This window comes from Oryzias melastigma, linkage group LG8 (genome assembly GCF_002922805.2).
Source record: "Oryzias melastigma strain HK-1 linkage group LG8, ASM292280v2, whole genome shotgun sequence".
Classification (NCBI taxonomy): domain Eukaryota; kingdom Metazoa; phylum Chordata; class Actinopteri; order Beloniformes; family Adrianichthyidae; genus Oryzias; species Oryzias melastigma.
The window spans coordinates 1,762,493-1,782,521 of record NC_050519.1 but is presented as its reverse complement, the minus strand read 5'-3'; the positions used below and the strand labels follow the sequence as shown (position 1 = coordinate 1,782,521).

General features: G+C 43.3%; 2 protein-coding genes across 4 annotated transcripts; one reads left to right on the top strand and one right to left on the bottom strand.

Annotated features, from left to right (window-relative positions):
- Positions 1–1,168: 1,168 nt before the first annotated feature.
- anapc2 (anaphase promoting complex subunit 2) lies at positions 1,169–8,204 on the top strand. 3 transcript variants are annotated; one of them, XM_024272087.2, is made up of 15 exons: positions 1,174–1,375; positions 1,482–1,640; positions 1,858–2,107; positions 2,170–2,491; positions 2,563–2,695; positions 2,757–2,949; positions 3,024–3,143; positions 3,494–3,611; positions 3,689–3,867; positions 3,939–4,080; positions 4,165–4,240; positions 5,008–5,211; positions 5,396–5,528; positions 7,570–7,811; positions 7,887–8,204. In XM_024272087.2, the coding sequence occupies exons 2-15, from the start codon at positions 1,542–1,544 to the stop codon at positions 8,094–8,096; spliced, it is 2,421 nt and encodes an 806-aa protein (XP_024127855.1). In that variant the 5' UTR covers positions 1,174–1,375; positions 1,482–1,541; the 3' UTR covers positions 8,097–8,204. The 3 variants fall into 3 exon arrangements, with proteins under 3 accessions (XP_036068990.1, XP_024127855.1, XP_024127854.1); XM_024272086.2 differs by having other exon boundaries at positions 1,174–1,640; XM_036213097.1 differs by lacking the exons at positions 7,570–7,811; positions 7,887–8,204 and adding an exon at positions 6,547–7,553 and having other exon boundaries at positions 1,169–1,640.
- si:dkey-16l2.16 (ras-related protein Rab-35) lies at positions 8,203–19,687 on the bottom strand. The gene is made up of 7 exons (XM_024272088.2): positions 19,502–19,687; positions 18,170–18,682; positions 14,849–14,899; positions 12,680–12,803; positions 12,479–12,603; positions 12,171–12,295; positions 8,203–8,948 (listed from the first exon to the last, which is right to left on the bottom strand). The coding sequence occupies exons 2-7, from the start codon at positions 18,222–18,224 to the stop codon at positions 8,802–8,804; spliced, it is 627 nt and encodes a 208-aa protein (XP_024127856.1). The 5' UTR covers positions 18,225–18,682; positions 19,502–19,687; the 3' UTR covers positions 8,203–8,801.
- Between the last annotated feature and the right edge of the window lie 342 nt (positions 19,688–20,029).

The window sequence follows — 20,029 nt, the reverse complement described above, 5'->3', positions numbered from 1 at the left end:
TAGTAATTCCTGCTGTTTATCTCTGTGTCAACCATAATATTACTTGTGAAGTTATTTTAATTACGGTTAAAGTAACTCTTTATTTTAATATTTAATTTGATAATTTATTCAATAGATTATCGGGCCCGGACATTTGTTGCCACAAAAACGTTGCAATAAAAATATTGTAAAAGTCTGTTTCTTGTAATTTATGTTTTTGTCCACAAGAGACAAAGATGTGAACCGTGATTACATTATAACTACTGTATTTTCTCTGTTGCTCTACTAAGAACTCAGATAACATGTCACGACCCTCATACGTACTAATATATTTAATTTAATTTGGACAGCTAGATATTTAAGTCGTTTAACTTTTTGTCTACTGTAAATGTTAAAATGTTCAGCTTTAATTATAATAATTTACCTTAAAATATGTTTTGTTTTTAAATACACTTGTTATTTTTAATTTACTGGGTAATAACAAATCGTATCAGTTGCTAATGAAATCAATCTACCCTATGGTTGTTTGGCTTTGGTTGGTTACATAAATAATAGAATAAATAAGAAATGGGTAGGAATGTATTTTCTTTGTTTAAAAAAAGTCAATTTGTCAATACCAGAACCAAATCTGCTGAATATTTGATGAATTTAATTTACTTAGTAAAGTAAATATTATCTTTATAATTGATAAGCTCATATAAAGATATTTTATTTATACCAGGGGAATTTAATTGTTATTAAATTAATTTTATCAATGTTGCATTTTTTTAATGAAGGTAAACTTTCTTTGGTAAATTAATTTTCGCAGCTCCAGCTCTGGTCGTTGCTGCAGTTTTCCACTCTCTCCACACGAGGGCAGTATTTGTTCATGAAAACCAAAAGGTTTAACAGGAACTGTAAGCTAATGTTTAATGACATATTTGATTTTCTGGCCAACAGGCTGGTATTATTATTGTTATTATTATTATTATTATTATTATTATTATTATTATTATTATAGCATTTTATACTCTACTTTTATGCTTTTATCAGCCAAAATTATTTTGTAAATGATCTGAATTTCTGCGTACAAGACATTAAACGTCGTGTTGCACTTCCTCTTATAACCACCAGAGTACGTCGCTGCACTCTTTGAATAGACAATGACGGTTTAAAAGTTGCCAAATTCACTGAAAATCAATTTTAAAAAAACATCTAAAACAATGAGGGGGAAAAGACACTTCAGTGTCAAAACCATTGAGTGTATAAGAAAGAACACAGTCAATGGTCAAAACAACTGGGAGCTATGCACATTAACAACGCCAGGGGCAGCACTGCAGTCTTTCAGCGCCAAACACAACAGAAGAAGTCGAACTGAACCCGCCATTCAGCAGGATGAGTCACGTGGTTTTGTTTTGTTAGTAAATGTTTTTTCTTCTCTATTTATTTCTGTATTTCTGGCAGTAAATTTAGAAACGATGTGTATTTGTTCCTATTGTGTTTTCTAAACCTCATAAAACCAGCGCGTGCGCTTCAGTGAGGACTTCCGGTCGGTTTGTAAATTTAGAAGAAAAATCCATAAAATGGAGGAAATGATGGTAGAATCGGAGTCTGTGGAAATGTCTGGACCCGAACCGGACCAGGGCGTCGCTGCTGCATGGGACACGGTCTCTGCGGCTCTGGTGAGTGGACCCAGAACCCGAACCCGGTTGATCTTTAAGAAACGAACTTTCAGCCAAGATTCTGTAATTAAATTAGTCTTGTTTGTGTAAAAATCAAACATTATTGTTTTTATTTCTCCTCCTCTCCTTCAAACACATCTGAAAAACATGTCTAAGTTTTAGAACCAATCATTGTCAGGCATCTGCAGTTTCTGGATGGTTCTGAATTCTCCTGCAGGTTTCTCCGGGCTGCTCGGTGTCGGATCAGAACCTGGCGGACAGCCTGGCTCTGCTCTGCCGTCGGGGTCTGGCTCCTCTGCTGGGGGTGTGGCTCCTGGAGACCCTGCAGATGCGTCTGTCGTCGTCTGTGGCTCCGGAGTTCTGGTCGGGACTGAAGCAGCCGGAGAACGAGCTGGAGGAGCGGGGCCGGGCCTGGGTTCTCCTCACCGCCTTCAGGACTCTGCTGGACCGTCTGGATCCTTTCCTGAGTAAGAGGAAGCCGTGCGGGGGTTCACTGCTGTTGGACATCTCTAACATTTCTGCTCCTCAGGCGGTCTGGAGAAGCTGGGGGCGTGGCAGCAGGAAGGCCGCTGTGGTCTGAGCGGGCCCGGACCCAAAGGCCTCATGGAGCAGGCCTTCACCACCATCAGAGCGCTGCTGCTCTTCTCTCCGTCTCCCGTCCTGCAGGAGCGAGTGCTGGAGTTCTACAGCCGGACCTTCTCGGTTTACATGAAGCAGGAGGGGAGCGGCGAGGATGGGGCCGAGGCCCCGGACTGTTCTGAGGGAGGGGCCTGTCCGGGCTGCGGGGTCCCGCTGCAGCAGTGCTGGTGTCCGGAGGCGCTGGAGCAGCTGCAGCAGCTCAGCCACATCCTGTGAGAGCCGGGACGGAGCTCCTCCAGCTCCCGCCGTTTGTCAGAGTCTGACCCGCTGTTTCCCTCTGCAGGTCCAAACTGCAGCTGCTGGACTGGGTCAGCTCCGAGGCCGTCACCTCCATCCTCCACAAGCTGATCGAGCAGCGGATGGAGCAGCACTGCCGCGGCGAGTACGAGCGCTCATTCCTGCTCAACTTCCAGGAGGTGAGCCGCCCGTTTCTGCAGGATCTCTGGTCGGCGCCGTCTGAACGTTTCTGCCTCGCAGTGGTTGGAGCTGGTACTCGGCTGGCTGGGGAAAGTCTTCGCCTGTGAGGGGTCCGGAGACGGTCCGGAACTGGCATCCACCAGAGGTTCTGGAGCCAGTTCGGTCATGAAGCAGTGGAGGTGTCACATGCACCAGTTCTTCTGCAGGATCTACGTCAACATGAGGATCGAGGAGCTCTTCAGCATCATCAGAGGTCACTCTCCAACCTGAAGGTCCTTTAAAATGTTTTTTTGGGTAGATCTAACCTCTCTGCCTCCACATCTCCAGATTTCCCAGAATCCAAAGCTGCGATTGATGATCTGAAGTTTTGTCTGGAGAGAACCAACCAGCGACAGCAGCTCCTCACTTCCCTGAAATCGGCCTTTGAAAGCCGTCTGCTGCACCCGGGTCAGTACCTGAGCAGCCGGTCTGGAACCAAACAACGGGTCTGTCTGGGGCTGAGAAGCCGGTTGGTACCGACAGGTTTGGTACCTGAGCAGAAGTTCAGCAGCACTGAGGGAAATTGGAAGAAAACGTCTGTTTTTTTAATTTAAAGCGGCAGTTTGAGTTTCATTCCATCCCGATGGAAAAGTTGTTTGAGGATCTTCTGAGAATGAAAAGTTGGTGTGAAGTGGGTTCAAACGGTCCCTCCAGAACCCACAGAGGACCTGCTGTTCTGTTAGAACTTTCAAAGGTTTTCTGATTCAGTTTGAAGCTTTTGTCTTAAAATGAGCGTTCCTTCTCAAACGTCTGTGCAGGAGTTCACACCTCGGACATCCTCACCGTCTACATCTCCGCCATCAAAGCCCTCAGAGAGCTGGACCCGTCCATGGTCATCCTGCAGGTGGCCTGTCAGCCAATCAGAAAGTACCTCAGGTGAGGTTGTGTGTCTGAAAGGCGGCTTCAGGAGCCCGGTTTTTTTAACAGACGTGCTGCTTCTCCTCGTCGTTCAGGACTCGTGAGGACACGGTGCGGCAGATCGTGGCGGGTCTGACCGGCGATGCGGAGGGCTGCACCGACCTGGCCTCCGAGCTGTCTCGAGGAGACCCGGTGACGCTGGAGATGCAGGACAGCGACGACGAGGGCACCGACCCGGAGGACTGGACCCCTGACCCGACCGACGCCGTGCCCGGTGAGCGAACGCATCGTGTGACGGCGCCCCGCCTCCTATCAGCCCCCGCCTCACCTTCGACCTCTCTGCAGATAAGCTGGGCTCCAAGCGGCGCTCCTCAGACATCATCAGCCTGCTGGTCAGTATCTACGGCAGCAAAGACATCTTCATAGACGAGTACCGAGGCGTGCTCGCCGACCGGCTGCTGCAGCAGCTCAACTACAACACCGCCAGGTCTGCTCGCCGCGCCGTCCCTGCAGGGGTTTTAGGGAGCTTTAACGGTGGGTTCTGAAAGATCGGACTCTGCTCTGGTTTCAGGGAGATCCGGAACGTGGAGCTGCTGAAGCTGCGCTTCGGAGAGTCTCACATGCACTATTGTGAGGTCATGCTGAAGGTAACGTCAACTAGTGCTGCCACAAACACTTATTTAAATAGTCGACAAATCGGGTCATGCACAAACTGGATGTAAAGCACACATCTTAACCATCGTTAGCTTAAATTAACTAAAAAATAGATGTATAGAATTAATATACTAGCATTAATATACGTAATACTAGCGTGAATGCTGTAGGCTGAATTTGGCCTCTAAAGATGCAAGAAGATGCTGAAACTGATAGCTGAAAATGCTGAAGTTGATAGCTGAAATAGATGAAGCTGATAGCCAGATAAAATATTAGTTAAATGCCAAAACAGCCCCCCCCAAAAAATGAAAAAAAAAATCCTAAATTAACCAAAAACTGCTAGCATGTAGCTGAAATATTACCAAAATGCAAAAATAGCCTAAAAACAAAAAAAGCCTAAATTAGCCAAAACAGCTAGCATGTAGCTGAAATATTTGTTAAATTCCAAATTAGCCTAAACTGAAAAAAGCCTAAATAGCTAGCATGTAGCTGAAATATTAGCTAAACTCAAAAATAGTCTAAAAAACCTTAATAAATGACAAAATAGTCCATAAAGCTATCAGAATACCATTATAACTTTAAACTTTACTACACTCTGGCTCCATATAATTTAAAGTAACGACTAATCGACTATTAAATTAGTCGTTAGCTATTTCAATTGATTTAGTCGATTGCTCGATTAGTCGACTGATCGTGGCAGCCCTCACATCAGCGCTCTCCTCTGTCCGGAGCTGCGCTTTCATCCGGCGTTCCTCCGCAGGACATGGCGGACTCTCGCAGGATCAACGGGAACATCCGGGAGGAGGAGTCGCGGCTGGGCGAGGACGAGCAGCCGCCGCTGCCGCTGTCTGCCGTCATCCTGTCCTCCGAGTTCTGGCCGACGCTGAAGGAGGAGAAGCTGGAGCTGCCTGCCGTCGTGTGCCGGGCCATGGAGGCCTACACCCACCGCTACGAGAAGCTGAAGGTTCTAGCTTCAAATTCTGCGTCCAGTCAAAAAATTCTGCTAATATTTTCTGCTCATTTAGATCGATAGCTTTAATTTGATAGCAGCTTTAAAAGCTCAAACCCAGTTTCTGTCGGTTCTGAGCGGGGTTTTGTTTTCAGACGAGTCGTTTGGATCAACATTCCGGTTTGCTTCTGTTCTTCAGGCCATGAGGACCCTGAGCTGGAAGCCTCACCTAGGATCCGTCACTCTGGACGTGGAGCTGGAGGACCGGGTCCTCAGCAACCTCACCGTGTCGCCCATCCAGGCCGCCATCATCCTGCACTTCCAGGACAAAAGTGGGTTCAGCGGTTTGAGATTTACGCTCTCAAACATACATCAACAACCAGAGAGTTCTGGTCTCCTATGGATCTAAACTTACCTAGAAGGAAGAACAAAATTAGTTAAATTGGAGAATTTCTGTCAGATCCTGAGGAGATTGTTTGTGGTGTTCCACAAGGATCAATTCTGAGCCCCTTATAGTTTAATATTTATAACAATGATATATTTAATGATTATATATGATATTATTTGCACATTATACAAATATATTTTATTCAGCAGATAACTATAAGAACATTTTTAATGTAGTTAAAACAAAAGTAATGTTTTTTGGTCACTTCAAGTCAATACAGAGCTAATATTAGATTAAAAAACGTGACAATTGAAAGTATGACTGAATATACATGTTTAGGGCTCATTACAGACAATAAACTGTTGTAAGTTGGAAGACACAAATCAGAAACACTAAAATATCAAAAAACAATTTTATTATAAAATAAATTAAAGCATATATTATAGTATAAAAGCAGATACTTCCTCGATCTTGTCATATTCGCCTTATGGCATCAAGATTTGGGGCAATAACAATAAAACAGAATTAAAACCTGTTTTAATTCAAAAACGTAAAATTAGATTAATTCATGGAGCCAGAAACTTTGATCATGCAAATGATTTATTCCTTCAATCTAAACTTCTGAAGCTCTTGGATTTAGTTCAGCTTTATACACCACAACTCATATTCAGAGCTAGTAGAAATTTACTACCTAATACTTTTCAAAATCTCTTCTCAGAAAGTGGAAAAAAAGCTACAAATTAAAATAATGTAAAATCAAATTTGAGAGAAACAGTAGAAAATATTTGTGATATCAAGCTTCAGGTAATGTTAAGTGAGGAGCTTAACTCCAATATTTATAGATGCTCCTTTGAAAAATAAAATTTTAATTTCAATGGGAATTCTCAGGTTAAATAAAGATTTAAAAAAAATACAGGTACAAAGAAAGTATGGCATTATTTTTCAGTTTTACTCTCCCACAGTGAATATCAAACTCCACGCACACAATGAACGTTCCGGGTGCAGGACGATCTCCACGCCCGCTCCTCCACCCCTCCGCACTCGTGGGAGTATTCTTCTAAAACTCGTGGAGGACTGTGCGCTTGTGGAGCTTCTCCTGCGCGCCCGTGTGAAACTCAACATTGAAGGAAAAAGCTTGGATATATATTTGTTTTTCAAATTAAAACTAAAAATGAAAATAGTGGAAAAATGACTTATTTATTAATTCCTAAACAACTGTAGTAAAACAAATCATTTTTTATTTGTTTTTAAAGTATCCATTCTAAACTTCAGGAGGATCATCTAGGTTGTAACTGAATCTGTTGTTAAAAAATCCAGTACAAAATATAGTGTTGCTGTGATAACTCACATATATAATTTAATGTTAATATTAGGTCATATATATAAAGTAAAAGGACGCCATAGCAACCACACATCACTAAGTTATCCATCTTTAGTGGGAGGGATTAAATAAGTTCACTTCTTCATTTCCCATTTCAAGCATTGACTGTTTAGTTTATGAACAGTAAGGACATCTAAAACGGTCCAGGGATGTATACTCTCAGAACCAGATTGACTCATTTATAGGCTGTTCCTGTGTTGAATTATTTACGTTTTAATTGATCATGCTGGAACCAACGACCAAACTCCGTCTTCTGCAGATGAAGAAGCAGCTTTTCAAACAATTTCTAACAGTTTTGTTCTTTAAACTTGAAGCATCTCACTTTAAAAATGGCCGATTTTAGATCTCCGAGATGGAAAACAGATTCTTGAAACTCTTTGGATGCAGACGTGTGCAGCTTCACTCCTGTTTCGTCTTCAGCAAAAATTAAGGATGTATTTTTAAGACACTTTTGGTTTGTAACTAGACAAAACATTCTCTAAAGATTGATTTTGATCAGTTGTGATGATAATCAATCTAATGACTAAAATATTTAGCAGCAGAGATCTCCAGCTTCCATTTATGGCACAGTGGAGGTCAGAACTGAAACCTGCTCGTGCTTCAGGCTCCTGGACGCTGGAGGAGCTGAGTGTGAAGCTGGGGGCCCCCAAGGATCTGGTGCACAGGAAGCTGGCTCTGTGGCAGCAGCAGGGCATCCTGAGGGAGGAGGCGGGGGGCCGCTACTACGTGGTGGAGACGGGCTCCTCCAAGGAGAAGCAGGAGAGGGGGGTGATGCTGATCGACAGCGACGAGGAGAGCGACTCCAACACCACCACGCAGTCGGAGCAGAGGGAGGAGAAGCTGCAGGTGAGCGCTCAGACTTCAACGTTTTGATCCTCAAATCGGATTTCAGAATCCTCACAGAGGACTTCCTGTCTGCAGCTCTTCTGGGCGTACATCCAGGCCATGCTCACCAACCTGGACAGCATGACGCTGGACCGCATCCACTCCATGCTGAGGATTTTCGTCGCCACGGGACCCGTCGTCACGGAGATGGACATCAACGAGCTGGAGGCTTTCCTGCAGAAGAAGGTCCGGGAGCAGCAGCTGCTGCTGTCTGCGGGGGTCTACAGACTCCCCAAGTCCACCTGACGCGGGTCGTGCTGCATTGAAGAGCAGCGGGAAAACAGGCGGAAACGGACTTCTGTAAATTATTAGAGTCTCAATGTGATGGACTGTCAGTAAAAATGAGGTTCTGAAGATTTTCTCCACATTTATTTAGTTTTCACATCACAGAAATAAACTCAGATTCTCCACAGAAGTAATCCCATTACATCACAGTGGATGTGTTTTGGTTAATGGCACTCTGTTATAATAAATCGGAACATTTTCCCAGAAAAACGTTTTCAAATTCACAAAAACAATCGACTTATTGCTTTTTTCCCCAAAGTAACACCTGGACGTTCAGAATCGTTTCCCTTTCAGTGCTCACACGTTGGATTAACAGAACGGGTTCTGGAGAACAGTTAGGGGACTGTGCTGGTGTTTGTTCAGCAGCAAGATAAGAACACAGAATTACAGATTGCAGTGAACACACCACAGATTATCAGGAAAAATGTTCTTGGAGTTTCTGCAGATGAGAGACGTTCCGTCAGCCGGTTCCTTTTTAAATCCGTTTCCACTTGATTGAGTTGATTCTTTCAGTCCTGAACTCTCGTGAAGATCCATCGTCTTTGTGTCGCATTCATGACATTTTTTGGAAACGAAAGCTGAACGGAGCAGAAAGCCGGCGGCTGCTGCAGCTCACATTTCCTGTTGGGTGATTCATGAGCAGACGATCACGACTCCTTTCTCCCCTCAGCAGCATTTCTTCGCTCTCTTCCGCCGGTCGCGGTCTCTCTGGGCGTTGAAGTTGACCGTGTCTTCCCGCTCGCGTTCCCGCTCGGCTCGGTTCTGGCTCTGCTTCTTGGCGTCCAGGACCATGTGGGTGAAGGCCATGAACATCTGTGGGAGGAAGATGTTGGACAGGAGAGAACCTCAGGTTGAAGCGTCTACCTGTGTGTCCACTGATCAGTTCAAACAGAAGGAAAACTGATGCCGACGCTGCAGTTAAAATAACGGACAAAAGTTCTTCAGAATGAACGCTCACGCTTGTTATTTCTGCTTTCAGACAGAGAACAAACACCGATTTACTCTGATCAGTTTAGCAACCTTTTTTGGAGGTTTAAGAGTCTAAAGTTTATTGATGAATTCTGTGAATCTTCTGTCAAAGAATCAGGACTTCACTGGAAGTTTTCATCTGGATTGGAGCAGAAGTGGTGCAGAACGTCCACATTTCAGCTCCTTTTTTAACTTTTCTCCTCAGAGTGAGGGGAACGGACGTGTTTTTCTTCCAGATCTGAACTCGTCTGCTGTTGTCAGCCATGCTGGTTCTGCAGAAAGAGGCCAGGGGGCAGGAAACAGAACCTCAGAGCAACCGTGGTAAAAAGGGAACCTGGAGCACAGAAACGGAGGAGAGGCCGATGGTGCAACACCGACAGGAATTCCAAACTGTAATCTTATCAGCGGTTAAGTCAAACTAAAGTCAAACCTGCAGGTATTTTCTTCTGTGAATTCTAACGACTAAAGTCTACGAGACGTAATCCCTCTGGATCAATCACAGCACCTTCTTTGTGGATCATCTACAGCAGCCGTCTCCAACCTCATCTACTGTCAGAGCATATTTCATGGACTCGTCTCTAAGAGGGCGAAATAGGTTACTTTTTATATATAGCTTCAGGAAAATACATTTTCACATTTAAATCTTCCTATTTGAAATTTAACTTTAAAAAATCCAATAAAAGTGTAAAAAATCTTTTAAAAAAAGTAAAAATCTTAACAGATGATGATTCAATTAAACAAAGTTGTTGATTGTAGACTTTATTGATCCATTTGGGACGGCACCCTTTTTCAGCAGCTTACCGAAGTATAGAAGTATACATAATAAAAATCTCAATGTACAAAGTATACACTAGAATTATATAGAAATAGGATAATAAATTGTAAAAATTCAACATTACAGAATTTTCTCATAGATAATCTTAGATTATCTTTCAATGATCTCATTGTTATGACTAGATGTGTTTTTATTTTATTTTCTGTGCTCAAGTCTCCTTATGTTGCTTCTCTGTAAGAATGAACCAAAATCAGAAACTTTATTTTGTTGAATCTTCATTCTCAAGAACATCTTTGCAGGAGGTTCAAACTTTTTGTTCACCAGGTTTTGTGTTGAAACTTAAAACTAGCAAAGTTAAGGCTACAAACCAGACACCAACTTCAGCCTCGTTCGACCTCTAAGGTGTAACCAGCGGAGAGGCTCCTCCCCTCTGGTGCTCCAAACAGGAGGTACCTGCTGCTTTCAAGAAGCTAAAATCCCATAGAAATATCAATTACTGTTCTTGCTTTAATCCCTTTAAAAAAAAAACATTTTCTTGTAGTTCAAGTTATAAACTGACCAATCAGATAACTCAATAAAAGTAGGTGGAGCCTGCTGGAACGTTTGACGGATTAGTCTAGTCGTAGGGGTGTGGTCTTCCAACAAGCTCACTCCTGATTGGCTGGAGTAGTTTCAAACTGACCACTGCTGGCTGACGTCGTCCGTTTTGCAAAAAAAAAAAAAAATGAATGAATTGATTTAATTGAGTTTAAGGCAGACGGGAGGCATGTTCTATGGGTGACGTCACACTTGGTCCAGTTCTCACATACAGTCAATGGTTGTCACGGACAAATACTGCTAAATAAAATGATAGAATTGTCAAAAAAATAAGTATTATCCACTTATAATACAACATTAATACCAGCATATGTGTAACATTAGGAGCCAGTTGCCATAAATAGGCCTGGTACATGGTAACAAGGGTCACTAGAACCACAGGTTTACACTCGTGCATCTGCGGTGAGTGTATAAGTAACAACTGGACCTAACAAATGTCGAAATAGGAAATCTATTACCTCCAGACCTTGTGAAATCAGGCCAGAGCCTTCGCCGTCACTTCCTGATGCGTTTAGCGCCATATTGCAACTAACTGTCAACCCTTGACAGCGATTAGTCTGAGTCACGTTTTCAGAGTAACTGCTGTCAACCAATCATGAGTGAGCTTGTTCCAGCTTGTTTGGAGTTCACTCCCCTCCCACTGAAAGCTGCTCAGGAGAATCTGTCAATCAAACGTTGAAGGCGGGGCCAGCGGGCACCACATGCTTATAATGAGGCATCTGATTGGTCAGTTTATAACTCAAATAACTGCCGATAAAGAAAAAAATATATATTAAAAAAAAAATAGGATTAGAAGGAAGAAGAATTCAATGCAAGAATGGTAATTCTGACTAATAAAATGAGAAATAACTGTCTATTTCTCAATAGAAGTCTATGAGACTTTGGCCTTTTTGCAACTCGCGAGTACTTCCTGTTTGGAACTCGAGAGGGGAGGGGTTGATCGGTCCAGTTCCTACTGACACAGTCAATGGTGGGGAGTCCGTCCCACGACCGTCAGTGAACATCGTCTCCACTGCGTTACTGCTGGACATTTTTATGTAGCAGCGTTGAAGATTCACGCTAGCGAGACACTGAGCTATCTTAATCAAACCAGGGGAGATCAGGGGCGGAGCTACTCAGCTCAGCTCCAAAAGCCACGCCCCCTCAGAGGAGATTTTTGAAACGGAGGCTTCAGATCAACATGAAAAATGTTTTTTTAAGATATTTAGGTTGTGGGAATTTTGGCTAAATGCTTCATAATCATAGTGAAAACACTACTGGGAACGTTTTTTTAAATTAAGAAGAATTCTCATGGGGGACTTAAACATGTGTTTCCTGGTGGACACATCACCTTAAATAAATTATCTAAAATTTTATTTTAAAATCCGGACCCATTTTCCGTACCTTCAGCTTTTTCCCACGACATTAAAGCGTCTACGGACTTGAACCAGGACTCAACCGTGTAGTTACAGCTTTACGTGACAAAGATCAGAGTAAATCAGCCGTAATACTTCAGGTAAAGACTACTGGTTCTTTTATTTTGAAGTTCAAAGCTCTTCTTTCCAAAGGGGCTTTTAATTTGGAGGTAGGATGCATTTGAGACCAGTGTCGACAGTTTTCCAAAATAAAACTTCCTCGAGGAATCACATAAGTATCTTTTTGCCCTGAGGCCTGAGAGTGATCTCATCAGCTGGAGCCTGAAGGCGGGAACTCACCTCTTCTACGTTTATGTTGGCTTTGGCGCTCGTCTCAAAGACTCGAACTCCCACCGACTCCCCGAAGCGCACGGCGTCCTGCGTTTCCACCCTCTTCTTGGTGGGATCTTCGTTTTTGTTTCCCACTGGAAGGAAGAGGGAATGCATCGTTTTTGAAGTTTCCCTGCAGCAGGACGGGTTTGTTTGGGCCGCACTGAGCTCCAGTGAGGTGCTGGAAATGCAGCTGCGTCTCGGCTGCATTTCCAGCACCTCACTGGAGCTCAGTGCAACCATCCTGAAAAAGAAGCAATAAAAGTCCGAAATATTACCCAGAATTTTGCAGACGTTGTCACAGTTCTGGGAGATCTCGTTCAACCACCTTTTCACGTTCACAAAGGACTCTGGTTTGGTCACGTCGTAAACGATGATGACGCCGTGCGTGTTCCTGTAGTACCTGCGGGGAAACACACGGCGGAGGTGAAGGCGTGGCTAGGCGCCGGAGAAAGACGAAGCGACCCGAAGGCTCTTACGTGGAGGTGATGGTCCGGAACCTCTCCTGGCCCGCTGTGTCCCAGATCTGCAGCTTGACCCGCTCCCCGTTGATGTCCACCGTTCGGATCTTGAAGTCGACACCGATGGTGGTGATGTAGTTGCCTGCAGAGACGCCGGCGGTCAAAACAGGAAGCTAAGAGACGCCGTCAAGACTTCTTTGGGGTCAGACAACAGCTGATCGGTAAAGGTCACATAACTACATTGGTGTTTTTATCGTGTTCTTTTGGCATTTTTATGTTGATGGAGGACATACAAAAAAAGTAGTCAGCCACCAATTATGAAAGTTCTTCCACTTAAAAAGATGAGACAAAATCAGACAAAAAAACCCCATAAAATCCCATTGTCTGATTTTTTAGGAATTTATTTGCAAATTATGGTGGAAAAGGAGGATTTCTATCTCTCACAGACCTGTAACTTCTTCTGTCCTCCACTCATTACCTGTATTAATGTTTGAACTTATTATCTATAGAAAAAAAAAAACACCTGTCCACAACTTCAAACTCCACCAAAGAGCTGTCTTAGGACACCAGAAACTAAACTGTTGACCTGCATCAGGCTGGGAAGACTGAATCTGCAAAAGGTAAGCAGCTTGGTGTGAAGAAATCTATGATTAGGAAATGGAAGAGATACAAGAACTGATCATCTCCCTCCATCTGAGGAAGATCTCACCCCGTGGGGTCAACATGATCACAAAAACTCCAGAACTCAACGAGGGGGAGCTAGTGAATGACCTGCAGAGATCTGGGACAAAAGGAACAAAGATACCATCAGTGACTCACCACAAACCCTGCAGTGGCAGACGTGTCTTCCTGCTAAAGCCAGCACAAAAGGACTAAAGTTCTAAAGTTACAAAAGGTCTAACTAGAGAGCATCTGGATGATCCAGTAGACGATTGGGAGAACTTTTTGGGGAGAACTCTACTGTCAAGGGGTGGAAGCATCATGCTTTGGGGCTGTTTTATTTTTATTTTTTTAAGACGACTGATCCGTTTAAAGTTGAGATATAATGGGGCCATGTATGGTCAGATTTTTAGTGAAAACCTCCTTCCATCAGCACTGAAGATGAAACGTTGCTGGGTCTTTCAGCATGATCCCAAACACACTGCTGGGTAACGAAAGAGTGGCTTCATAAGAAGCATTTCAAGGTCCTGGAGAGGCCTAGCTAGTCTCCAGATCTCAAACCCATAGAAAACCTTTGGAGGGAGTTGAGAGTCCGTGCAGCCCCAAAACATCACTGCTCTAGAGGAGATCTGCATGGAGGAATGGACCAAAATACCAGCAACGGTTTGTAAAAACCTTGTGAAGACTTAGAGCAATGACTGCTGTCATTACCAACAAAGGGCAGATAAAGTGTTGAGATGAACTTTTGTTACTGATCAAATACTTTTTTCACCATAATTTATAAATAAGTTATTTAAAATCAGACAATTTAATTTTGTCTCTCATAGTTGATGATAATTCCACAGCCTCTTATCTTTTTAAGTGGGAGAACTTGCAAATTTGGTGGCTGACTGAATACTTTTTTGCCCCACTGTACAATGAAGAAAACTAAGCTCCAATTAACTATTCTGATTATTTTTCTTTTTTCTAATTTTTGTGAATCAGGAGCAGACAAAAAAAAATACACTTTGAAAAAGATGGTCTTTGTGACGTAGTAAATACGCTGGGCAGACGAGCTCTGAGCTACAAAGAGGGGAAGAGGGGCGGGGCTGCTCTGCACCAACAGCCCCGCCCACAACTCAGATGAATTTCTAACGAATTCCTGCAGCTCTGCAGAAACTATGTTCTAGAAAACGATTTGGACCGATTTGAAAATAATCAACAGATGATCGGAGTTGGCAGGAAAAACATAAATTTGATGCTTTTTGGTTCAAACATTAACATAAAACGCCTCCAAATCTGTGAGTTTGTGCAGACTTGAAGGCTTTGTCGCAGATGATGGCAGATCTGTGCAGCCGCTGGACGGCTCCAGCCTCCGCCTGACCGCACAATATCACCAGAGCGGAGGAATTCAAAAAGTCTTTGTTTCAAACTTGATTCTAATCTGGCGAGCTTCGTTTAGCTCTTCACATTTTTGAAACGGTTTTGTGACGTTGCAAATGAGTCAGGACAGATCAGTCGACTCAGCGGAAGAGAAAAAACACTCACCTGAGAAGGATTGGTCTGCGAAGCGGAGCAGGAGGCTGCTCTTACCCACATCTGAGGGAGGAGACAGATCAGATAAGCGGTGGATGAAACCAGTTCGGGCTCATTGACAAACCTTTGCCAGTAAAAACTCAGGAACCAGATAAGAAAAGTGAAACAGAAATGAAGAAGAACACAACAAGAACCAACCTGTCAGCAGCAGAAAGGAAAAAAAAGACAAAAAACTGTCAGAAAATGCGCATCAGTTTGATGAGCTGCAACATGTTTCCAGGGGGAGAAGTTAGCAAAGACGAGATGAAACCGGTCACTCCAGAAACATGTTCTAACGTGGAGAACATCAGAAGCAGCAACTGTCTTCATGATCACGCACACGTCACGCACAAACGTGAGAGCGAGGAGCATCAGGAGGAACTCGGCCTGCGTCTCACGCTCCCTCACTAACTCAAAATGCTCCTTTTTCAGCAGCTCTGAAGTTTCATTTCATTAGGACACTTTCACATGTGAAGCATCTTTTCTACAGAGTCGATTATTTAAGGATCTGAGAATAAACTCCTCCAAACCATCTCAACGCCATGTTTGGAGCTCCAGCAGTAAAACCTCCCACACTCAAATTCTGTACCCACTTTTCATACTTGCTAAGATAAAAACCCGACATGAAGAGTTTCTGACGGTTAGGAGGTGAAGAGGAGAACCAAGGACTTCTCTCTTGGTTCAGTCCTCCAGTTGGAGATTGCCTGCATTGGTTGTGACCAGCTGATATGTTTCAAACTCGACATCGGAGCTTCTGAAGCTCAGAGAAAAGGAGTCTTTGGAGTTTCTTTAACAACCAGACCAGCATCACATCCCAAAGAGAGCTGGAAACATCTGGATCAGAGGATCCTGGAGTATTCTACATTCAGATCCATCAACAAGAGTTTCTGTTTTACTGAAATAAAAACGAGGCTGAACTCAGATTCCCTCCAGCCGAAAGAGACTCACACACGACAAGTCACATTTAACCTTTTTCTGAATTAATTCCAAGACAAACTTAAAGAAATGAACAAACACGACCAAGCAGACTCCACCTCCTGATCCAACAGGAGCTGCTTCACCTCAGAGGGAACAATGCAGCAGCGGTGGTGGCGGCGGCGGCAGCAGCAGACCCCTCCCTGTGGGACAACACTGCTGCACTGCAGCGGCACGGCGACACGCTGCTGCTCTGAGCACGCTCACACGAGGCCAACACGCCTACAGCCACTCCACAAACAGACATCGCTGTCCGGCATGTTCCTCTGCACATCCTCCTCCAGATGACTTCATTACCCATGAATCATCAGTTTTGAATGACCTGCACAGGGTCAAATCTACATTCTACTTAAAATACATCTATTATGGATGCTGATAACTCATAAATCTGCATTTAAAGTCTTAATTTCCTCCTAATTTCATACCCGCCCACCCACTGCAGACATGTGGAAACGTCTTCATTCTGGATCTACAGTCAAAAGTTGAGCTACAGCTACGGTTCCTTTAGATCGTTTCTTTTACAGTTTCATGTAAAGTACTTTGAATTGTCTATGTACATGAAATGTGCTAGACAAATAAACTTGCCTTGCCTTAGAGCGGAGGTGACAAACTTAATCGCACAAGGGGCCAAAATCCAAAACAGACCTTAGGTCGCGGGCCGAACAGGATAAACATTTATTAAACACTGTAAAACTAAAATTTTAAAACTTTAAAACCGTAACTTTTTACATAATTATAAACTAGATATATAGCATTACCTGTGATAATGCTAGTGTGAATGCTGTAAGCTGAATTTGGCCAGTGAAGATGCTAGTGCTGATAGCTGAATTTGCTGAAATTATTGGCTAAAAACACTGAAGCTGATAGCTGAAAAAGCTGAAGCTGACAGCTGAAATCAATGAAACTAATAGCTGAAATCGCTGAAGCCGATAGCTAAACAAGCTGAAGCTGAATACGCTGAAGCTGATAGCTGAAAACACTGAAGCCGATAGCTGAAAACGCTGAAGCTGATAGCTCAAAACGCTGAAGCTGATAGCTGAAAACGCTGAAGCTGATAGCTCAAAACGCTGAAGCTGATAGCTCAAAACGCTGAAGCTGATAGCTCAAAACGCTGAAGCTGATAGCTCAAAATGCTAAAGCTGATCGCTCAAAACACTGAAGGTGATAACGATAAATGATAATAAAATAAAATGATCTGGAGGGCCGGATCCGGCCCCCGGGCCTTGACTTTGACAGCTACATGAATTCGGTCAGCAGCAGAAAGGTTTAAGATAATCTTTTGAAAGTTCTGTCTGTAGATTCCATTGTCATGAATCCTTAAAACTGACGCATGTGAAACAGGAAGCATCGCTAGCTGCTGCAGATTTCATCATCTTTCTATGTTACTTATGGTTCCAGTCAATCTATTACTGAAGAATAAAACTAACATTTTCACAAAATGAACTTATTCACAAGAAAACTTTCAGAAAGCTTCTAAATTCAATTTAAAGTTTGTTGTAATTCCTGAGTTAATCACGATCATAATTAGTGCTGGGAGATATGAGGATACATATTGTGTGGGTGATAGAAAAGTGTCTTTAACGCTATTTCTTTTCTATCATTTCTATTTTTATTCATGAACTTTTGTGCAAAAAAAATGTTTTCTTAGTAAGAAACTTGAAACTGTTAAGCATTTTTTTTTAAATTCTCATTTGTGACGATTAAGCTACATTTAACTTGAAAAAATAAAGTCAGAGTAAATATTGATATTTTTATTCAATTTGTTTCAAAGAAAAACTGAAAATATACTTTGTGATGTATATCGTTAGTGATATTTTATTATGATATTTTTTTCAATATCGACCAGCACTAATCATAATCATGTTTTGTTTTCTAAGCTCTCCAACCATCTTTAAGCCACATTTGGAGCTTCTACCAAAACATTCCATCTTCAGAACCCACTGAATCCCTTTCAGGGTCACAGGGTTGCTGGGGCCTATCCCAACTACAGTTGAGTTAACAGGTCGCCAGTCTGTGGCAGGTCCTCACACCTAACAGATTGACCTCTGCAGCATGTTTTGGGACGGTGAAGAAAACCCACACATGCATGAGGAGAACATGCACACTCCACGAGGAAGGAAAGGACCTAGAACTGCTAAAGAGGACACCTTTCCATCAGATTATCAATCTGGATTAACTGTGTATCCGTCAGTTTGGACACTAACGGGTCACATGACGCACTGAAACACACTCTAGAGACGATTTGAGAAGCAGAGAAAGACCCAGATGTTAGAGCAGAATCCCTGAGCGTTAGTGTCTGAATGACTCCGAGGAACTGACTGGAATCTCCGATGATGAGCAGCTTGAACAGATGGTTGTAGTCTTTTCCCGCCATCTGAACGGCCTCTGATTGGAGCTCCCAGTGAAACCAGTTTCAGAAGATCTTTGGTCTCCGAAGTGCTCGTGCAGTTTTTGTAGAACACCACCCGCTCAGCAGCTCGTCCACAGATTACGGAGCCAGAACATTTCCAGCGCGTCACATCATCCTTTGGCTTTGAGGTAAAATCAGCAGAGTTCTGCGTCCGTGAGTCATGCTTTTTGGGCCGGGACCGGCCGCGGGCTTCCAGTGGTGGGCGGCGGAGTTCCTCCGGGGGAATTCCAGCTGTGTCAGAGCGCCGTCCACACCTTCACGTGGTGAAAGCTTTTCATCTGTTGCTCATGAACACAACTCCGTCCCTTTGTGAGAAGAAACCCATTTCCTCCTTTGGTAGCAGCTCCTGAAGCGTTCTCCAGACTCCCTTGATTTCGGTTCCTTCCTGCTGCGGTTCTGCTGGAGCTTTCACTTCTTCGGGCCTGGAAACAAACAGAACATCTGTCAGGAGAACATCGCTCCATGAACCTCCCTCCACAGTTCTGATTCGGGCTCCGGGATCTGGTTCCGGTTCTCCATGACGTCACAAGTCACCCCCAGTATCACTGAGGTCACCCCCGGCCCTTTAAAAAACAAACCGGACTTTTCCACCGGATCATGAGGCTGAGAGGCGCGCGTGCCGTTTTCCATGAAAACAGGAAGCTAATGTTAGCTAACTGAACCCGCTCCGAGCAGAACCCGACCAACACCGGAGTCGAACCGACAGAGTCGACCCACACGATGACCGCTCTGTAGCTCATATTTAAACCACCAATCTGAGTTTTATTTTACTTTAGGAAATAGAAACTCCAGATTTAACTTTATTCCTCAGAAACACGGTCACACTCGCGGTTTAAAAAAGAAGAAAAAAAAAATCACAGAAAATCGGGACAAAAAGGACGACATTTTATGTTTTTAATAACAAAATCTCAACTTTGGCTTTAAACATGTGTTTAGTGAAACTTTCTAAGGCGGAAAACTTCATATTTAAATCAGATAGACATCTAACAGAACTGATTTTATTCCTGCTTTTGGCTGGAGTGGGAAAAGTTAAAAACATGGGAAAAAATAAAACAAATTAAACTTTATTGTCGCGGTTACACAGAATAAGTGAACCTGTTTTAGTCATCTGTGGAGGGAAAACTGTCCAAATGAACGTCTTTCCTTCGGTTTCTCAAGTGTCCGGGCCTGAATGTGGCCTGAAAAACTTCCCAGCCTTCGGAGAAACTTAAAAAATTTCCTCCTAAAAACTCGCGACTTACTTCGCTTTCCCGCCGGCGTGAAGGCTGAAGCGGCGGCGTGGACTCTCCAGCTCCGGCTGGCTCGCTGGACTCGTCTCCGTGGAGCTCCGGGGCTGCGGTGCGGGCTGAAAGCCTCCCCTCCGCCGCGACCACACCTGACTGCTGATGACCCACTCTCATCATCTGATGCTGCGTTCACGTGACGTGGGAACATCCGCCACTATCCACAAGGAGGCAGCTTTGGCGATACGTTCAATATCCCCGAACTATTTAAATATTTACATTTGAACAGATAAAGTTATAGTTTGAAAAAATGTTGAATAAATTTAGTCACAATTCCAGGTAAATACGTATCATAAATCCATTCCTGGATTAAAGTTAATGTCCCTAAAAGTCACAATGAATAAAGTTATTCAAAACAAACTTTATTTATAAAGACACTGGACAAAATCAACAACAAACATGAATATTGCTCCTTTTTTTGCATAAAAAAAATCTACAATGATTTTTTTTTTTAAATGATAGACGAAGTCTCCTCCGGTGATTTGT